General features: G+C 40.2%; 1 protein-coding gene, 1 long non-coding RNA gene and 1 other non-coding gene across 8 annotated transcripts in view; 2 read left to right on the top strand and 1 right to left on the bottom strand.

Moving 5' to 3' along the window:
• Nucleotides 1-8,983, bottom strand: part of USP46 (ubiquitin specific peptidase 46) — a 34,823-nt gene extending 25,840 nt beyond the window's left edge. The window contains exons 1-2 of one of the 3 annotated variants that reach the window (XM_030271075.4): nt 8,165-8,983; nt 7,117-7,238 (exon numbers count right to left, since the gene is read on the bottom strand). In XM_030271075.4, coding sequence (XP_030126935.1) covers nt 7,117-7,197 — 81 coding nt within the window. In that variant the 5' untranslated portion in view covers nt 7,198-7,238; nt 8,165-8,983. The other 2 variants (XM_002193210.7, XM_072928171.1) reach the window with 2 other exon arrangements.
• A 6,909-nt stretch (nt 8,984-15,892) lies between these two features.
• LOC101233028 (uncharacterized) lies at nt 15,893-18,519 on the top strand. Of its 4 annotated transcripts, none has more exons than XR_012055591.1 (5): nt 15,893-16,017; nt 16,308-16,468; nt 16,651-16,793; nt 17,260-17,368; nt 18,231-18,519. It is a non-coding gene; the product is annotated as an uncharacterized lncRNA (long non-coding RNA). The 4 variants fall into 4 exon arrangements; XR_012055590.1 differs by having other exon boundaries at nt 16,692-16,793; XR_012055592.1 differs by lacking the exon at nt 16,651-16,793 and having other exon boundaries at nt 15,894-16,017.
• LOC115495185 (small nucleolar RNA SNORA26) lies at nt 17,534-17,652 on the top strand. The gene has a single exon (XR_003960300.1). It is a non-coding gene; the product is annotated as a small nucleolar RNA SNORA26 (small nucleolar RNA).
• Nucleotides 18,520-18,779: the final 260 nt, after the last annotated feature.

Consider the following 18,779-nt stretch of genomic DNA (forward strand, 5'->3'; position numbering starts at 1 on the left):
TGGAAAAATATGTCTGTACAAAGACAAAAAAAAAAAAAGATATAAGAAGAAATATTTTGTTCACAAGAAAATCTAAAAAATATAATGGAAAAACACATAAAAATTGAATAATTAAAACAGAAACTTAACTACACAAAGAGCAAGAGATTAATGAAGGAAGATGGCTGGTCCATGACAAAGGGTTTCAGATCATATACATTTATAGACTAGATTTCTTTTTTCTTAGTATTCAGGGAAAGCGAGAGCAACACGATAGTTTCCTGAAGGGAAAAACTGAAGACTTAAGACAAACCAGCAGTGATGTTCGGGCTGGTAGAAGAGAAATTAGAGTAAAAATAGAAATGGCTTCAGGGCTAGGCAGCCTGAGTTTAAGGATTTTGGAAGGCACAGGACATGATAGGAAAGGAAAAAAGAAAACAAAGAAAGATGGGGAAGGCCTCCTGGCCAACAAATGGCAGTGAGAGATAACTCAAAAGAAGAGGCAACTGTGAAAATCCCGAAATTAGCTCCCAGAAGCAACACAAAAAATCAAGAGTAAAAGGAGAACTAGTAATTGCACAGCATGCAGCACACATGCAGCTGCTTTCAAAGATGCATCACCTGTCCCCAGTGCTGGACTTTGCCTATCCTCAGGAACAATCTCAGCTTTCAGAGAGGTTTGGTGAGTATGAAATAGCTGAACCAGCCTTCTTAAAAACTCATAGATATTAAATGCCAAACGTGGAGCATTTCTGTAATTTTTTAAAGTGTAAGTCCCCCAAGATGGTTAAATTTAACCACATTAGCTCTCTCTTCATTCTGTGAGGAAATACTTTTTGTTCCTCCAGCAAGGCTATTTTGGGTCTTTTTTACCACAAGAAGAAAGAGGAAAGAAATGATTCTATGAAAACACAGAGGGGATCATAGTGAACAGCAAAAGAACCTTGACTGACTGAAAAATGACTGTGTATTCAAATTTTTTTAGGAAAGATGATTTATCAAAATGTATCTAAATAAATTATTTTTGTGTGTTTTTTCCAAAGCGCCTTCTGTTCATTAAGGCGAATTATAAGAGCTTGAAAGGAGAGGCCTAACCTTTTTTCTTGCTGGGTACACTAAATTATCTCTATTTACAGATCTAAGTATCACATATACCACAAAAAACTTCACCCCTATACTGTGTGGTTTCCAAGAAATGGATAAAAATTGCAAGACCTGAAATCCTGAACCACTTAAAACCATGGACAAAGTTTTTAAGGTACTCAGTCTTACATAGCTAATAAACTTGGTTTTCTCAAAGCAACAAAGTACTGCAGGTGAGGTTCTATTGAAGTGTTGCAAGTTCAGTGCAATCCACAAGTAATTTTCAAAAAATATTGACCTTTAAACTTTCCAAGATTAGATAGCTTTTACCAAACTGCAACTCAATATCCTCTTGTGAGTCTTTTTACATCTCCAGCTTCATTGTTCTTGGATTAGTGGCAACCAGGCTTTTGCTGTAAGAAGCAGCAAAACCATTGGTTTTGGCCAGTTTCCTTCTTCAGAATGCATAGCCTCAAGATGGTCTCATGAGTCAAAATGGAACTAAGATTTGCTTACAAACTATTAACTTCTTTGGTAACATTTTTGTCTAGACCACATAGACTGCATATGTGCTGCCTCAGAGCATTTTAAAAGCAAGGCACCTTCTAAACTTCACACCAGCTGCACCAGCTGGAATACTCTGATAACCTGGAGACAGAAGTAGGAATACATTCATTACATCTCCATACAAGGTGAGTAATGAGGGTTGCAGCTATGTTGCAGGACAGGTTTAGAATTTTTTAAAAAAAATTTACAGTATTTTTCTTTTAGAGAAATCCTCTAAGGACCTGAGACGAGTGTAAGATTCTGCACATGAAGAGAAGAATCACCATGTCCAAACAGCTGACTAAGGTAGTAAAGTTTTAGAAATGCAAGAAAGAAAAGGGAAGTCTCTGCGTCATCTAAGATGAATAAGCCACAGGTATTGCAGTGTTATTTTAAAAATCCCCAAAACCATAACAACAAATGTTGACAACATAACAAAATCTTGCAGGTGGTCTACTAAGATCTTAAAGTAACTTTCCTGTTTAACTTGTCAGTGGTAAGACGTCTTACACCCAGGTTTGGATGCCTGGTTTCAAGGAAGATAAAAGTAACTGGAAAGAATCCAAAAGAAGCCAGTCAAAATACTCAACTCTAGAGAAAAGTGACCTATAAAAAAGGGTTGTGTTGCATAAGACAGAAAAGGCTCCATAATGCAGGAAAGGGCATGACAGTATTTGAAAGTCTACAGTATTACAGAAAGGAACTAGTCTGTTCTTGGTCTCAGCAATGGACAGGATGAGAAGTACCAAGCTCAAATTACCATAATGTAGATTCCAGTAAGACATCAGGAAATGCGATGTCGTTCCTATCATTGGCAATCTCCAACTTTGGCTGACCTACATCAGAAATAACACAGGTTTATCATATTTGGTGGACAGTTGGAGATTTTATTGTCATAGGATACGTTACATACAGCTGTTATGATGCCATTAATTGTGAAATCAAAGAGTCAAATTAAATAACTGAAACATGCAATATCCAGTAATGGCTGGTTTGAAACGCTCAGCATAACAGCCTTTTCTGCAATGGCTGAGCATACCCAAGAACATGTTTACAGTGGAGTCCTGACAGCGGGGATGCTTCTTCCAGAGAAGCACTGATATTCTGGGGTGTTAAGCACATAATGTAGGTAATAAATATATGCAAGCATGCCTACAAAACAGCCAACCAAGGACAGCTTCTAAGGCTAAAGGAAGGTCAGCAAAAGGGAACTGGCTGACTGCTCCTCTGATTGGCCAGGATTTAGACTCCAGACTGTGACTCTTCAAATCCATCAGAATCTCACCTCCTGTGTGGCACTTGCCCACCACACACAGCTAATCTGGGTCCAGAGTCTGCTTTTAATGTAATCTCTTCCACAATTCAGATTCACTCAGCCTTGCTGAGCTATAACTAAGAGGTTCCTTTACTGAGGTGTTTAGCATAACCACTGGCTTACTCTTAATTCAGCAATATGAAGCCAAAGACTACATGCATCTAAAAGAACACATTTTGTTCATGAATTGTTCTTTTGTGCTTACTTTCTAAGCAGTTAGTAAGTACATAATAACCACTTTAGCCTTCTAAAAGTATTCATGCAAGACAAGCCTCAGCCATTACTCGAGGTTATACTTTGGGAATGATATATTAGGAGGTTTCTCATCTAATATATACTCCTCTATCCAATAAAATATACCTTTTGCGAACTTCCGTTCATCTTCTGATGGAATGCACACTTTCTGTCTGTTAGTCCAGTACCCATTTGTCAGCCATACTCTCAAGTTTCTCATTACTTCAGAAAGTTATTACAAAGATTAGACTTCATATTCTCCATACTGCTCATATTTTTGTTTCTATATTTTCTGTTATATTGAAATTGTGCACGCTTGAGACTATGCTTCTAAAACTGTATGCTTGAACTCTCTAATCTTATCAGATGTAAAAATTTATTTTCCTTTATCAATCTAAATATGCATTCAGATAACTCTTTTTATTGTCTGGCATATATTATTTTGTCTTTATCTGTATTTATGGGAAGATATATAAGACATGAAGAAATATATACTGCAGGTTGTCCAAATGAATAAATCCAGCTGAAAATCATAGTGCTCAATTCTATAAACGAATAATATTCTTATTATTCCCGTATGAAACAGGATTTTAGTATTTTTGCAGCCTTAAAATTGTAGAGTTTTTTTTGCATAAAGCCTTTTTCAAATATGTTTGTAGTTTGAGTCTTCATTCTGCCAATGACCTATATTCAAACAAATGCTGCAATTAGTCTCTAAAATCATGCTATTAAATAAAAAAATTCCAACATTTATTCTTATTTGGTTCCGGAATGTAGAGACTCCTAGGCTTGTATGTTTTTTCTCTACAACCAATTTCTAGGATTGTTAGAAACTCTTTGTTTGCTTGGTTTTTTGTTTATTTTTAAATGAAAGCTGCAATTTACAGGTGTTCACATAATTCCTGATTAATTGTGTGAATGTTTTCATGCAGAAAACCAGCTAATTTTCTGAAACTCATAACTATGAGACTATGAGAAGAAAGAATAACATGAAACCCCAAAACTAATCCAAGGAACTGCAACTTTTATTCCGAAGTATGTCTATACAACAATTACCAGGAGTAACCATGAGGTATCAGATGATACCTTGTATCAGAGAAATCTGAATGTGTTTAGATTATTCTGTTCATTAATTGTCAGAACACTATGAAGTTCTAGTTGGAATATTTGAAATACTGTTACAAAATTATGAAAGGGAGGGAATTAATAACTGTTCTCAACAGAATTCTAAAAGAGAGAAATATGATCCACAGAGTTTGTTAGCGAGATCAGTGTAAATGTATGTCAATACATTCTGAAATGGTTAGATGTTCTTCACTGCACATAACAGTAATATCCCTAGGCCACAGCTGCAGCATGAGCTTAACTCAGAACTCAAGGCTGTACCTAAAGCTCATTGACAGAGAAACATACTGCAGAAGATTTCAGCATGCCTGTCTACATTTGAACCAGGATTTGGTACTTGAGTCATTGAGTTACTCCACAGAAACAATAACAAAGGAGAATTACAGCATTATAGGGGCTACATCACATCCCTAATTGGTGCCTGCAATCTACCAGTGTTAGAAGGTACTGACTGTTGGTACTCCCTCAAATAGAGTTTTTTTCAATGTATCTTATGCTTCTTCACATCTGTTGTACCTGTCCTACATAAACGATGACAACTGCCTATTGTACACGTCCCTCAGTGGTGAAAATGGTGTGCAGGCAGAGTGAATGAGCTTTTACAGGGGCTGAAGGGCAGGTGAATTGAACATTCTGTGGACTACACCTCCCTTCTCAGTGAACATGACCATCATACTCACATAAGAATCCTACTGATTCCTTCAGGCACAGTTGCCTTCATCCCCTCCACTCATTCAGAACAAGTTTTAGCACTTAATTCTCATTAAGCAAAACAGTGAATAAAAACTAGATTGCTACTATTATAACTTAGGGGACAAACCTGGTAAAAGACAATAGAGAATTTTTGTTTAATTCTAGAAAGTTGTGCATTTAAATACTTACTACAAGTAAATGTGCCAAGTGGAAACTTCCCCCAAAGAAACCAATATTTGCTTCTTACTGACTAGCTCCTACTGTGTCTGTCTCAGCATATGAGAGCTTATCCAGTACTAAGTATCTTTTACAAGTGAGTTAAATACTGTCCCTGTCTTTCTTGCTTCACTACACTTGTTTTGATCCTTCCTGAAAAGACTAACGTGCTCTAGATCTTTAGGAGATCAAAATTGCAACCCAAGATACCAAATATCAGGCAGTCAGCTAAATAGCAAACATACATCCAAAAATGCTGGCTAGCCAGATTTTTCAATTAATTCAGTTAAATTTCAGTAATATTTTTCCCTTCAGGACATGAGACCAAACACTGGACAAACACACACAAAAACTTTGTCAAGAAAGGACTACTGTTGAAAACACAACCTAAGCTGCATTCAGGGAAGGACAAGTATTTCAGGACCAATTGCTGCCTCTGGTCTCTCTTCCTCTGCTCTCCACACCACCCCTAAAAATCAACCAGACATAATTGTTTGGATTCTGGGGGCTTTATTTCCAAAAACTGAAAAACCCTCTGTGAACACTCTAAAGTGGAATGGGAAAAAATAAAGACCAGAACCCCTTTTTTTAATTACTGAGTTTAGCTAGGTTAAAAAACACAGAAACCTACTATTATGTAACATTATATAGAAAAACATATTATATTACCTACGAACAACACAGCTATTTCTTGGTCCACATTTTGTCAGTAGCTCAGTTTTCAAGCACTATATTATAGTGCAGGAGCAAGGTCAGAGAATCAGCATCTCAGCATCTTTCTAGACAGATTTCTACAGATGTCCTAAATCAAACTAAGGCTGCAAATATTTAGGTTTTAAAAAAGCAAAGGTTTACTTTTATACCTCTAGCCCTCTGGAAGGTTGTCACAGCTCCTTCTACAGATCACTGGGTTCAAGTCCATCACCTCATCAGAGTGGACACATTTTTGGAGGAGCCATAATACAATGTTGTCAACACTTGCAAGAATTTGTATTTCTCTTACAGCCCCAAATTCCTCTAGCTGTCTAAAACTCCATTGTTTTTGCCTAAAAGAACTTCCAGTCCCCGAGGGTTATCCAGAAAAAACTAAATGTGACCAACACAACATGGCATCTCTAAAAGCTAAGTACACAGACCTCAAGGAATATGTAGCCTTAAAATATCATTAACATTAAATCGACTGCACCTTCTGTCACAGTACCATGAGCTAGAATTGCCTTGAAGTATAAATCCTTGTATGCCTTTTCTGCTTGGGGCTCTCCTTCTTCCATTTGGTCTCTCCATCTCTCAGATACTACTTTTGCAGCACACCACTGCAACAACCTTATTAGTTCTGCGGTGAATCTGTTCAGTCTTTGGGAGAAGTGTGCTGCGTACAAGTGCAATTGTCTGAAGCACATGAAAAAATCAGAGTTCCTAGCACTTTATGCCAAGGTCTTACATCTACCTATGAGTCTCCAGTTCCCCTTCATGCAGTGTTCTTTTATACAGTTTGCAAGGCATTACATCCACCATTAATCAGCAGTAAAAACTAGAGCCTGTCTCAGAGAGAAGGTAAGTGCACCTAGGTTTCTCCGCAGTCCTGTACCATTTCCTGAAACTCTTTTTGCAGTATTTGTTGCTCACTGGACTGGAAATCATTAAGAACAATGAAGAGTTCAGAAAACTTGTTACTGTTTGTATTAATTCTTTTAAGCTCAAATTGACACACCCTCCCTGCATTTCAGAGCGTGTATTTCAAAGGGAGGGCTGAGGTTCAAATCAAACCTATGCATAGGATTTCCCAGGCATCTCATTTGCAACCAAAGAGCAATCCCACTTAAGTGGAAGTGTGGACACGTGGAAGGGGAGCAGACTTGCAATTTGCATTCCCTCACTCAGACCCCACAGGAGCCAGGCCTCTGGGGCTGTGCCCATTACCTTACCCTAGAGACAGGCTCCATTCTCCAGGGCAGATCAATGGTATGTGTGGCATCAGCAGCACAAGGCATGCTGGGGCACCACATGGAGGCAAGCTGGCAACTGTGTGTAGCTGCTCTTGAAGAACCTGGAAATAAGGGTGAAAAATACAGACTAAAAAATGAAAATGAACAAAAATACGATTCTTCTGTTTGCATTGGGATGCTTAGCATGCAACCATTTATTTGGCAAGTTTGCTATAGTCTCACTGTATTAAAAAGTCTTTGACATAGTCTGAGCTTTTCCTCCTCCTGCCAAGAAGTTTCAAAAACCTAAACCAAATTAGGTGCTCCAAGTTTGTTAAAATTTAAATTAAACCCAAACACAATGCAGAAAACATAGTTTCAACTGTTCCATGGGGAGAAAAGTAGCAAAGTAAACATAGTAAAAAAAAATATATAAACGTTTCCTTATTCCTTCCTAATTGCCTAAGTGGTTTTGAGAAAGCCAAGTGATTCAAAAGTACTTTACAAACACCGGTTCTCTTCGAGCAGCATGCAGTGCAAGTTAAACCCTGTTAGCTCTAAAGCCAAGACTTCCTAGAACAGGCACCTAGGTGTTATTCGGCATCCAAACATCCTCCTTTTCTATGTAATCTGGGGAGCTCCCGGCCCTAGGAGACCACAGAGTGCCTGCCTGAGAGGGTTAAACAGGGTCATTGATTTAATGCGGATTCAGAACCCAACTTTGGTCCTTTAGCAGTATTAGGGCAGGCGTAGGAAGGGCGGGCCACAGCTCCGTCTGCAGCGCGCCTCGGCCGGGGTCAGACCCGCTCCGTGGGGCCTCGCACCGGTTCTGCATCTCCGTGCCTCCCGGGCCCACGCCCGGGCTGCTCCAGGAAAACTCCTCGGGACATCGCACTCTCCGTGCCAGGCACTTCCCGGCGCAGCCTGCCCGGCTCCCCCGCCGCTGGGGCAAGGGATGGAGTGGCGCGGCTGGGCTGCGCCCCTGGGGCAGCCCCCCAGCCGGCCCCCGCAGGGGCTGCCGTGCCGCCCGCCCCCCGCCAGCACTCACCATATTACAGATGGAGGCGATGTTTCTGACAGTCATGAGTCTAAAGGTTGCAGCGATCCCACACCGCCATCTTTATAAGGTGAAAACAGCCCCGCTCATGGTGGGAAGAGCGCAGGAAGGGATAGGGGGCGGCGGCGGCTCCTGCTCCGGGGCTGGGATAAAAGCAAGAGGAGGGGACTGCACAGGCACCCTTTGCGCCCGCAGAGCAGCGAGAAGGACGGACCTTCCCGGCCTCCCTCCTCCGGGCGAGTGACCGGGAGCTTCAGCAGCGCGGGGAGAGCGGCCGCATCTCCGCTTCTTCCGCCTTTGCCTCTCCACGGTCCGCAGGGCCCCGGGCTCCCGCTGGAGCGCTCAGCCGCGCCTCTGCGCCAGCCGGCACCGCGCTAATCTCTCCCTTCCTCCTCCTCCTCCTCTTCCTCCTCTCCCGGCGGCTGCCGTTGCCGCTCGCCGCTCCATCGCAGCGCCGCGCCCGCTGATCCGCTCTGACAGCGCCGGGGAGGGGAAGGGAAGCGAAGGGAAGGGAAGGGAAGGTCAGGGGCAGCGGCCGGCACGGGGCACCCCAGCGGGCTCGGCGGGGCCAATGCGCTGCGGGGGCGCGGGGAGCTGCGCCCGCCGCCCCTCCGGACCGGCCGTCCGACAGGGGCCGGGGTGCTTTAATCGCCGGGCCTGGAATGGCCATGGCACTGAGAAACCCGGCCTCAGTGCGTACACAGCCGTACCGGCAGGCAGCAGGGTGAAGGACGGGAAGGCACAGTGCGGGCAAGAGGACGCGGCACTGTGCTTTGGGACGTGCTCACCCCACCTAGTTAGGAGGTACACAGGAACCCAGGTACTTGCGAAATCCAGAACAGTAGGCTGGAATGTAATTTACTGCCCTCAGTTGGTGCTTTGCATCGCCATTCATGCAGATAACATTTATCTTCACAAATGCTGTTTTGGGACTGTGTCCGCACCACCTGTGCAAGTGCTCACTCACAAATTCACGACATGTGCCATTTATACAACACGGCTAATGTAACAATCTCAGTTTCTCTTCAAACACAAGCAAGTTGAGGCCCATGCCTTTCTCCAAGACAAAGCAGTGTAAGTATATTAAATTTACACACGTGATAATAGGCACAAGGTTGTTAAATAGCTAACTTGAGGTCACATAGCAAATCTCTGAGAGAAGCAAGAACAGAGTTCAGCTAGGGAAATCCTCATCTTAGAATTCACCTTTCCTTAGCAGATGTTGCCTTTTTTTTTTTTTTTTTTCAGCAGGAGCTTAAGGCCCGTTTATTGTTCCTCTGCTATGCTGAGGAAATCATTCAAATTTCAAATGAAGACAGAACTATTAACATTTCTACAGACACCTCTGCTTCTAACAGCACCTCAAGTGTGGCATGCTCATGCTTGGCTACGCCTTTCATTTCATGATGCTAGAATAAGATAATTGCAGCCTGTAGAGCCTGCATCCACAGGCATTATTTACTAGAAACATTCTGAAGTCAGGTTTGTTGTTTCCTTGGGTTTTTTGTTTCATTTTGTTTTGTTTTGTAATTATAATTTCAAATGAAGATCTATGATTAGGAATAAAAGTCTGGCATCAGCAGTAACATCTAAAGATAAATTCCTGCCCTGAGAATACTGTTAGATAAGTGGCCTTAATCCAGCTCACTGTGGACAAGTGCCCACTTTATAAAAATGGTATCAAATTTGGCATTGGCTGGTATCCTGCTGACAGCTTCAGCAAAGAAATTTAAAATCAAGTTGTCACAGAGACAGAATTTTCTTTCCTCCTTAAGCTGGATTAGTTATATTAAATCATTGCAGACATTCAACATACAGGATGGAGAAAGATTTTTGTACCTAACTGAGTGAATGAAGTCCTCAGGGCCACTAAACTGCTTCATTAATCCACAAATCACTATGCAAAAGAGCCATTAAATAACATGGGAAAAAATTATATTTGGTATAATTCTATTAAGTTCATGGTCTTACATTATGTGTGAATTTGATCCCAAGTGTTTAATTTGCTTAAACTCAGAGAACTGGATTACACATAATATGACAGGTTTTCTCAACATAACCAGGGAAAATGGGAGTTAAGCTGACATGTCAGGACTGAAGCAATCAAGGTCTGATTAGTTTCCAGCACATTTCTAAGTAGCCTGCTGAGAGCGGACAGTACTGCACCATCCCTGTTTTTTAAACTGATGCCTGTAATTACACAAGCCTAATCATGTATTCTTTTCTGCATCCTGCTTATTCCAATTTACTGTGGAGAATCATAGTTGCTATCAGTGAAAAGTTATGGAACAAACAAATAGGTTTGAAAGGTGATTAAAAATTTAAATGAAACAAAATGCAGTATCTAATAAAGCCATTTGCCTCACATATATTTTAATGTCAATAACATTATTTCCTTAATTCAAACTCCAGAGAAATCATAGAAAGTGTGAAAACAAAAAAGAAAAAAGTGGTATTTTCATACTTCTGTTTTTCTCAAATGCCAGTTACTTGACTTTTTTTTATTTACGTTTTCAGTTGTTTCTGATCTTTAAACAATTTTTGACACAAAACTAAATTGCTACTGATTAAGAACTTATTAGTTGTTCAAGGGAATGTTTGTAAACATGCACACATATCATTCTATAAAGAATTCAGTATCATATTCCTTAATGCTAGTATAAATACTTTCATTTAAAGGTGAACATTTTTCATGCTTTGTTTCTGAAGATAAATAATAAAAATAGGGAATAATATACAGGAATTTATGTTTCAGTTTGACAATAGTCTAGCACTGTCTTTTTCAATCTTCAGACATATCAAAACAGGAAAGACAGGAAAGAAGAAAGAAACTTTCATGCTGGAAATGGACTGGTATCTGTTTTTGTTTTCTTCTGCTGTTGTCATTTTCAGGAATAGAAACTTTGTTCCTGTAGCTGTTTGAAGATAAAAAAGTGCTAAGTAATGCAACAGATATTAGTTACAAACTTTATAAGAATTGTATAAATAAAGAACAGTGCACAATTGTTTCCACTCTGAAGCATTGCCCTATCTCCTTACAACAAACAACCAACCCTGTGTTTCTTCTGAGTGTTAGACAAAGACGAGGAAAACAAAGGACTATTTATAACCTAAAAATGCTTATATAATTTCTGTTGAAAGGTCAAAAAATACCTCCTGCATTTAATTTTAGATCCATCTTGGTCTCATCTGGTTTTACACTTGAACATTTCTATTTCACTACATAAAATATGGACCTATTGTAGATATCCTCCTTGGCTAAGAGAGGCGTGGATTTCCATAACATTTTTCATCAGACTTTTTTGCAAGAGTATTTTGCAGGCACTCACTCAGAGTTGTTAAATTATTTGGTGGCAAGTTAATATTAGGTTCTTTTACAAAGCAAGAAAATTGCCAGCAGAAATTTAATGACTTGCCCAAAGTTAACACAGGAAAGTTGGTAGCAAATCTGAGACTAGAATATCTGTTCATTCTGTGCTACAAAGAGGATATTGCATTTCCTCTCCAGAAATCTTGTAAAATTCCACAAAAGGTTCATTTATGCTTTTCTTTAATAAACTTGGGCCCAGAAGTGAGCAATCATCAGTCAGTTTTTCTGAACAAATATTTGGAATAGATCAAATTCAGGATATATTTCCAACCAATTAAAAGTTGGAAAAAAGTCTTCTTGAAGCATGGAAAATGTATAATAATTATAAGAGAATTCAGAGATCTGAAATACTTGCAGTGCTGACAATGTAGGTTTAGAATTTTACAATTTTTAAAATATTTTGTATCTAATATTAAATTATGTTCCACCAAAAAATAGCAAAATATCTTTAACAAAATGGAAAATATGTAGACACAAGAATGAGAAATCAGGCTCTTCCATGAAGCTTGGCCTCATTTCAGAACAGACTGGTGGCTTTAGAACCATGCCAAACACCAGCTTGCAGCCTATGGATTGAATCTGTGGCACATGGCTCATAGCAGGTCCATGGAAACCACTCCATCTGCACCTGAAATTCGAATGGTAAGAGTGAGTTGTAGTCCATGAACAATTCATGGAAATCCATAGAAAATGTGTAGAGTCTAAAACCGAAAAATCAACCCAACTTTAGAATCACTATTCTTCTTTAAGACTGTCATCTTCAAAGCAACCCCTACCCAGCATTTTCAAATTATCTGAGAAATTATTCCTTGATTCAAAATACTGTAAAACTTCATGTTTTGGTGACAGTATGACTTGTCAGCATTCTAAAGATAAAGTATGGAAATAAAACTGCATTAAATTGATCCCCAAATCTTGTTTACCTTTTGCTATTTTAAGTATTTTACTAGTTGGCAAGTAGAGAATATCATCACTTAATTTTTCTCAGAAATTACTACTCTACAGAAGAAAACAAAACACATTTACAGCATCTGACATCATCTTTTCTTGGCCAGACGCCAGATCTGAAAGCCCAAAGAGAGCAGAATAAGACAGATGCAAGTACATTGATGTCGAGGTACCAAAAGCTGACTGAGTAGCTACAAAGGGTCTAAGAGTTCTCTAGTGCAAGCCATTAAATTCTTATTCTATGAAGAAGCTGTTGAAACCTCTGCAGCCAGTCCAATGTTGATAATGGCCTGGAGCTGTGATTATCTCATTATATATTTCTTTCTCCTGCCGTTTTCCTTCTGCTTGAGTTTCAAATACACTGTGTTAAGAGCTTGGAACAGTGACAATAAGAGAACTTCAGTGTATTGCTTCATCAGTTTAAACAATATTAACCTTCCCCACACTCAGTACTCAAGTAAAAATATTCCCACCTTTCCAGAAAGAAGACTCTTGAAGAATGGCCTCTTCATCGGGTATAGTATCCAGCAAGAGAGCTCACTAACAAACTTCACTGGCATTTTTCTTACCTATGCAAAATGTGCTTTCAGGTGGAAAAACACTATTTAAATTCTAATCATACATATCGACTGGAAAGAGATAACAAAAAATTTTAACCATGGAAGCAATTTACCAAACAAAAAGAGATTCACTGAGCAAAAATAACAGAAAATTGAAGTTTTTTACAGAAATATATTGGCATTTCTGCCTCTGAAAAGGAAATAATGATTCTGGCTTGCCTTTCTCTTTTCCAAAGATTTTATTTATTAGTTTTATTCTATTCTACAGGCTACAGTTTTAACTCACAAGCATTCTGAGGCCAAAAATACCCCAAAGGGCAGATAAGCAGTAAGTGGCATTTAGTCTTTTTTCAGTATGAATTTAAAATAACCTTTACATTTTATTAAATTATGCATAAATTGAATTACACTTTTATTACATTATACTAGATCTCAAAGTTTTAACCAAATCTCACACACACACACATACACACACACACACACACACATATATATATATGTAAGACTATTACATTCTAAGATTTGAAACCTGACAATTATTTAATGCTACTGAATACTAATACTACTTTGCAGGTAATCCACCTGTAAAGACTGATGGTTTACAATGAGATTTTACTTGATTGATTTTCCTTCATATCAGTGTGGAGAAAGTAAAATTGAAGTGAAACATTTATGACAATTGCATATTGTGGTAAACTCCTGATGTTGTTAAACAAGTTCTTTTCTAGAGTCTTTCTTCTGTGAGAAGCATCAAAGCAGTGACTTTGAGACTTAATTCTTGCATGTGACAAAGAGAGACTTGGCTAGTTAGAGCACCGCTCTTCAGGATTTGAACAAGTTAGTTCAGCTCACCTAACTCCTTAAAAAGCTCAACACTAATCCAGAAAATAACCAAGACACCCTGCTGCCACTTAATAAATTTTAAAATGTCCCCATGATAACTGGATTTCCTACAAAGTTTGCTCATGACCCGGCCTGTATTTCTCCCAGTTAATGAGTGATCCAGGGTAAGCTTAAAATTAACCTGTACTCAGATCTACCAATATCATGGTTTTTCCCTCAAGTCCCTAAAGTACTCACATTGTAGGCAGACTCAGTGCCCAGCTGAGAAGTTCATTCAGATAAAAGTTACATCCCACACACACAGAAACAGCAGATCTGCCTGCAGCCTTGTAGGCAGCAACTTAGTGGTTACAGCACTTTTCCAGGATGGAAGAACTAACTTGCAAGTAAAGAGGCTCAAATCCAGATCTGATCCTTGCAGTAATTTATTAAAGGGCAGTTATTTTATTCTATAGAGAGGGTTTGGAAAAGGACAGATAGGTCAGGTAGACTCTGCATTTCTTCTCTTGAAGTTGTGATACTATCAGACACAGTTTCATGGAGCCAGAGAGAAGGCAAACAATACAAACTTTGTATGGAGAAAACTGAAGAAAGTTTGTGAGGGTCAAGAAAAAGGTGTAGGATTATATGAATGATTGAAATGCTCAGCTGGGATGGATACTGGGATGGTTTGCTGAGGATTGCTGGTTTTCTGTGTAACAGAAGTGCCAATTTACATTCTGTATTGGAAAAGAAGAAACTAAACTTGACATAAATCCCACTGGCACAAGTGCTAAAAATTTAAAGGTTGAACGCCACTTCATCTTTTTGAATACATTCCATAAAATTACTGATGTGACTTAGATGTCTGACTGTAGAAAATAGTCATTGCAAAGAAGCCCACTTGAAATAACAAAACTACATCTCACAAATTTCTCTCCAGAGATGGATTTGCCAAGAGACATAAGAGAGGTTTTGAATCTTGATGTACAGACAATAAACTGTCAGAGGGTTGCGACAATCTGCACCAATGTTTTGAGTGTCAAGAAGTAGACAGAAGAGGTAGCTAGAAGTGGTAGGAAACAATTTCTAGAATCATCCCTTGATTGCAACTATGTGACTATTTCTTTCAGGCTGCATAATATTGGTTTAGCTCTGTTGAGAGTAATTTAAATACAGGGTTAAAATTAGGGATAGCGGGCCAACTCATTATTTTATTTCCACACACTTTACAAGTTCTGTGCAGGTAGTAATTTGGCATGAGCCAGGAAATATTGTTTCTCGCTGAGAAAGGAAGGTATGAATTATCAGCAACATATACACCTATTTGAGAAGCAGTGACTTACATTCAGTTCAGTTTGGACAATGCTCTTAGGCACAGGGTGTGATTGTTGGGGTGTCCTGTGCAAGGCCAAGGGTTGGACTCGAAGATCCCGATGGGTCGCTTCCTGCTCAGTATATCCTATGATACATTGTGATTCCTACCTACCAGCTTTGCTGAGCAACATACAAAGTCTTTGTGCTACAAACTACTAGTTCCCTGTTTATTCTGATCTGCTCACTCCAAAAGCTCTTAGCAGCATTCCCGGACAGGCAGCCCATTTATGCGCGGCAGAGCAGCAGCAGCGCTCCGCAGCCGCAGGACAGGCCGGGCCCCGCCGCGCACCCAGCACAGCTGCACCTGCTAACGCCCGGGCATCAGCGGGCCCCGGAGCTTCACCTCACCATCCTCACACTCAGCTCCTAAGCCTCCTAAGCAGGCCTTAGGCAGGAGTTTAGACAGAGATCAGCGGCATTTAGTGCCTCAAAACCGCAACACAAATGCCACTTCGCACCGAAGACACTTCTGTTTCCCGGTGTTAAACATCTCCGGACACCCAGAACTCGGCCTGTGCAGGAACGGACGAGCTGGGCCATAGGGGCGGCTGCAGGAAGCACAGCCGAGCGCCCAGCCCGGCTCTGGAGCAGCCCCGGAACTCTCTGCCTCAACGCGGCCCCGCCGCCCCGCCCGCGCGGGGTCACGCGCGCTGTTCTCGCCAATAGGCAGCGGCGGCTGGAGCGCGTGGGTCTCGCGGGAGCGCGGGCCGGTATTTAATGGCCGGCGAGGGGCAGCTCTGCCTTTCTGTCCGCCGGCCGAGGGCGCGGTAAGCTGGCTGTGGGCGCTCTCAGGAGAAACCGCCCGCGCTCCGCACGGACGGGCCCTAGAACTGGGGGGTGGAACCTGTGTGGATTTCCCTTCACATCTTGCCCTCTCGGAGCTTGGCGGTGCTCCGGGGAGTCAACACAGGGGGATAGAGCAGCTTTCCCTCACTAAAACCCAGTGCGGAGCCCTTCCCTCCGCCCTGCATCCTGTCGTGAGGCACAAATGGTCCGTCCCTCCATACCCCCCTCACGGTCCCCTTGCTGCCCGGCTGATGCCTGTTTCCCTCCGCAGTGTGTGCCGAGGTGCCGGCGAGCCCCTGAAATGCTCCCGATGGGCAGGAGGCCAAGCGCGGCAGGCCGGGGCAGGGGGAAGCGCTGGCGATCTGCGCTCAGCCTTTGTACCCCTATGGGTGAGGGGCACACCGAGATCATCACTCCTACAGCCTGGGGCTGGTAAGAAAATGCTTCGGGCTTCAGAAGTGGAGGGCTTTGAATCTCGAGATTTTTAAGAAACAAACATCTATGGGGTGCTGCCCTGTGTCTCTGAGCCGAGCTAATTGTCTACGTTTGCACTCTCCCGTTCTTTAACCCGCAACTATTGAGCTGCACAGACCTTAAATCTAGTTTTTTTATAGGACACATTAAGAAAACTACAGTTATAACCTGTGATGTTTAGGCTGTAGGCACTTGGGACTTAGGCTCAAATGGCCTTAATAACTGTTCAAACAAAGAAAAAGAACTCTGTCTTGAGCTTTCCCTGCAGTCTTCTACTCCGCTTGTAAGTGTCCTTTGTCTCTTGCTTCAGTGCTGAGTAATTTGTAACAAGGTCCATATCTGTTTGTGAGTAGACACAAGGTATCAATGAATTGTCTGGGAAAGATTCAGTCAAATCTACAGGTTTGTGGCTTACCTTGGTAGTGTCAGCACTAAAAGGAATTCAGGCTTAATAAGCTTTCCATTGTTTATGATTAAACTTATATTTTACAAAATGTTAAAAATATGTTCTCTGTAGTTTAACTGGGCTAATGAACATGACTTATCATCATATTGAACCACTAATTGCCTTTTGCTCTAGGTTTTGATTTGCAAATGAACTTCTTGTAAATGACTTTTGCAACTCCATGGAAAATTACTTTTAAAATGTTTAACAACATAGTAGCAACTTTGTAGAATAAAGTTTAGTTTAAAATTTTAGCTTAGTTAAACAGTATTAATTATAGTTTTCCAATTTTTTGTGTGTTTAGAGGCCTCACAGCAACCTCATGCTGAAATGTTTTAGACATGGATAATCACACCTAAATGTGAAGCAATACTTGTGACTTCTTAGGAATAAATAATGCCTTGTAATGGAAGGTAAGTGTGCTGTCGTCTAATGACAATTGCCAATCATTTTTAATATTGCTCTTTAATAATTTACAAATTTCAAGCAAATTGTAGTATCTCTTGAGAAAATAGCAAGTTCAGATCATCTTTGTTGATAAGAAAACAATATACTAAAATCTACTCCCCTTTTATGCTTTGCCCTCTTAAGTCTGGCGGTGTCTTAAGTGGCCAATACAGAGGGGAATAAAAGTTCTCTTGCAAACCCAGAGGTGAGGTTGAAACTCTTCTTTGGATCATGCTTAGGAGGAACACATTTGTATAACTGCTGAACTTCAGGAAGCTGCAGAATCAACTTTATTAATAGTTTGTAGGAAGATTTTGAACTGTCCTCTTGTTATGATAGCTCACTCCTAATATCACAGGTTTCTCAAATCTTTGTGCTTTGTAAACCTATGTGATTAATGTCTTAAGTGAAGAGTTTCTTGTAAATCATTTTAGACTCCAGGTATGTAATTGTGAAAAAGATTATCAGATAATAGTGTATGCATTCTGTTCCTGAAGGAGTTTATAGCTTTGGTGAAAAACTTGTGTGGTAACTGTTAAAACTTTATATAGATTTAGAAAGAAATAAATAGCAAAAAAAAAATCAAAGGAAAGCCAGTGATAGTTACTGGATCTGTTTATTCTAATATAGCTGGTCCTCTGGAATGGAATCCATAGTAATGGTATAGGAAAGGAAAATCCCATCCTCTACAAAGTAATTTCTTTTGAGAAATGGCTCTGGCCTAAGGTTAGTATCTTGTAGAAGGTTCATGTAGCTCAACCTTAGAGCAGTTACCTGTTTTGTGTGTGCATAATGCTGACTGCAATTTAAATAGAACTTCTTTTACAGGAATGAAGACAGTGTGTGCCAGGAACTGACATTAAACATCAGTTTTATGATTTCCTGAGTGGGTGATTTCTGACTTCATGCAAGATGATTCCAATTGTCATCTCTAAGTATTGTCTTGGAAGTAGAATTGAGACAAGCAATGGCTTAAATTATGTGTTCAATGATGATGCTGAAATAGGCATCTTAGCATTTGTTGAAACAGGTTTCCTAACAAAAACTGTTGTAATTTGACTGTTTGTGGATTAATTGAAATAAATGATGAGTATTAATTAAAAGTATGCTACTAAAAGTTTGTGTTCTGAAGGTTTCTTGTTAAGGTACTTTCTGTATGAAGGCTTTGTTTCATGGATGTAAACACCTGTGCTGTCACACAGAAACATTCTCTTGCCATGTTCAGACTTGACAAGCTTAGTCTTAAATTTACAATTCCATTGAAAAAACACTCTGAATATTTTAAAGTATTTTGTAATGTAAAAGCACTGAGATCAATCAGCTAATTGTTATTTCATTTCACTGTATGTGTTCTCTACAAAAGCATTGGCTCAAACT

This window comes from Taeniopygia guttata, chromosome 4 (assembly GCF_048771995.1).
Source record: "Taeniopygia guttata chromosome 4, bTaeGut7.mat, whole genome shotgun sequence".
In the NCBI taxonomy this organism is placed as follows: domain Eukaryota; kingdom Metazoa; phylum Chordata; class Aves; order Passeriformes; family Estrildidae; genus Taeniopygia; species Taeniopygia guttata.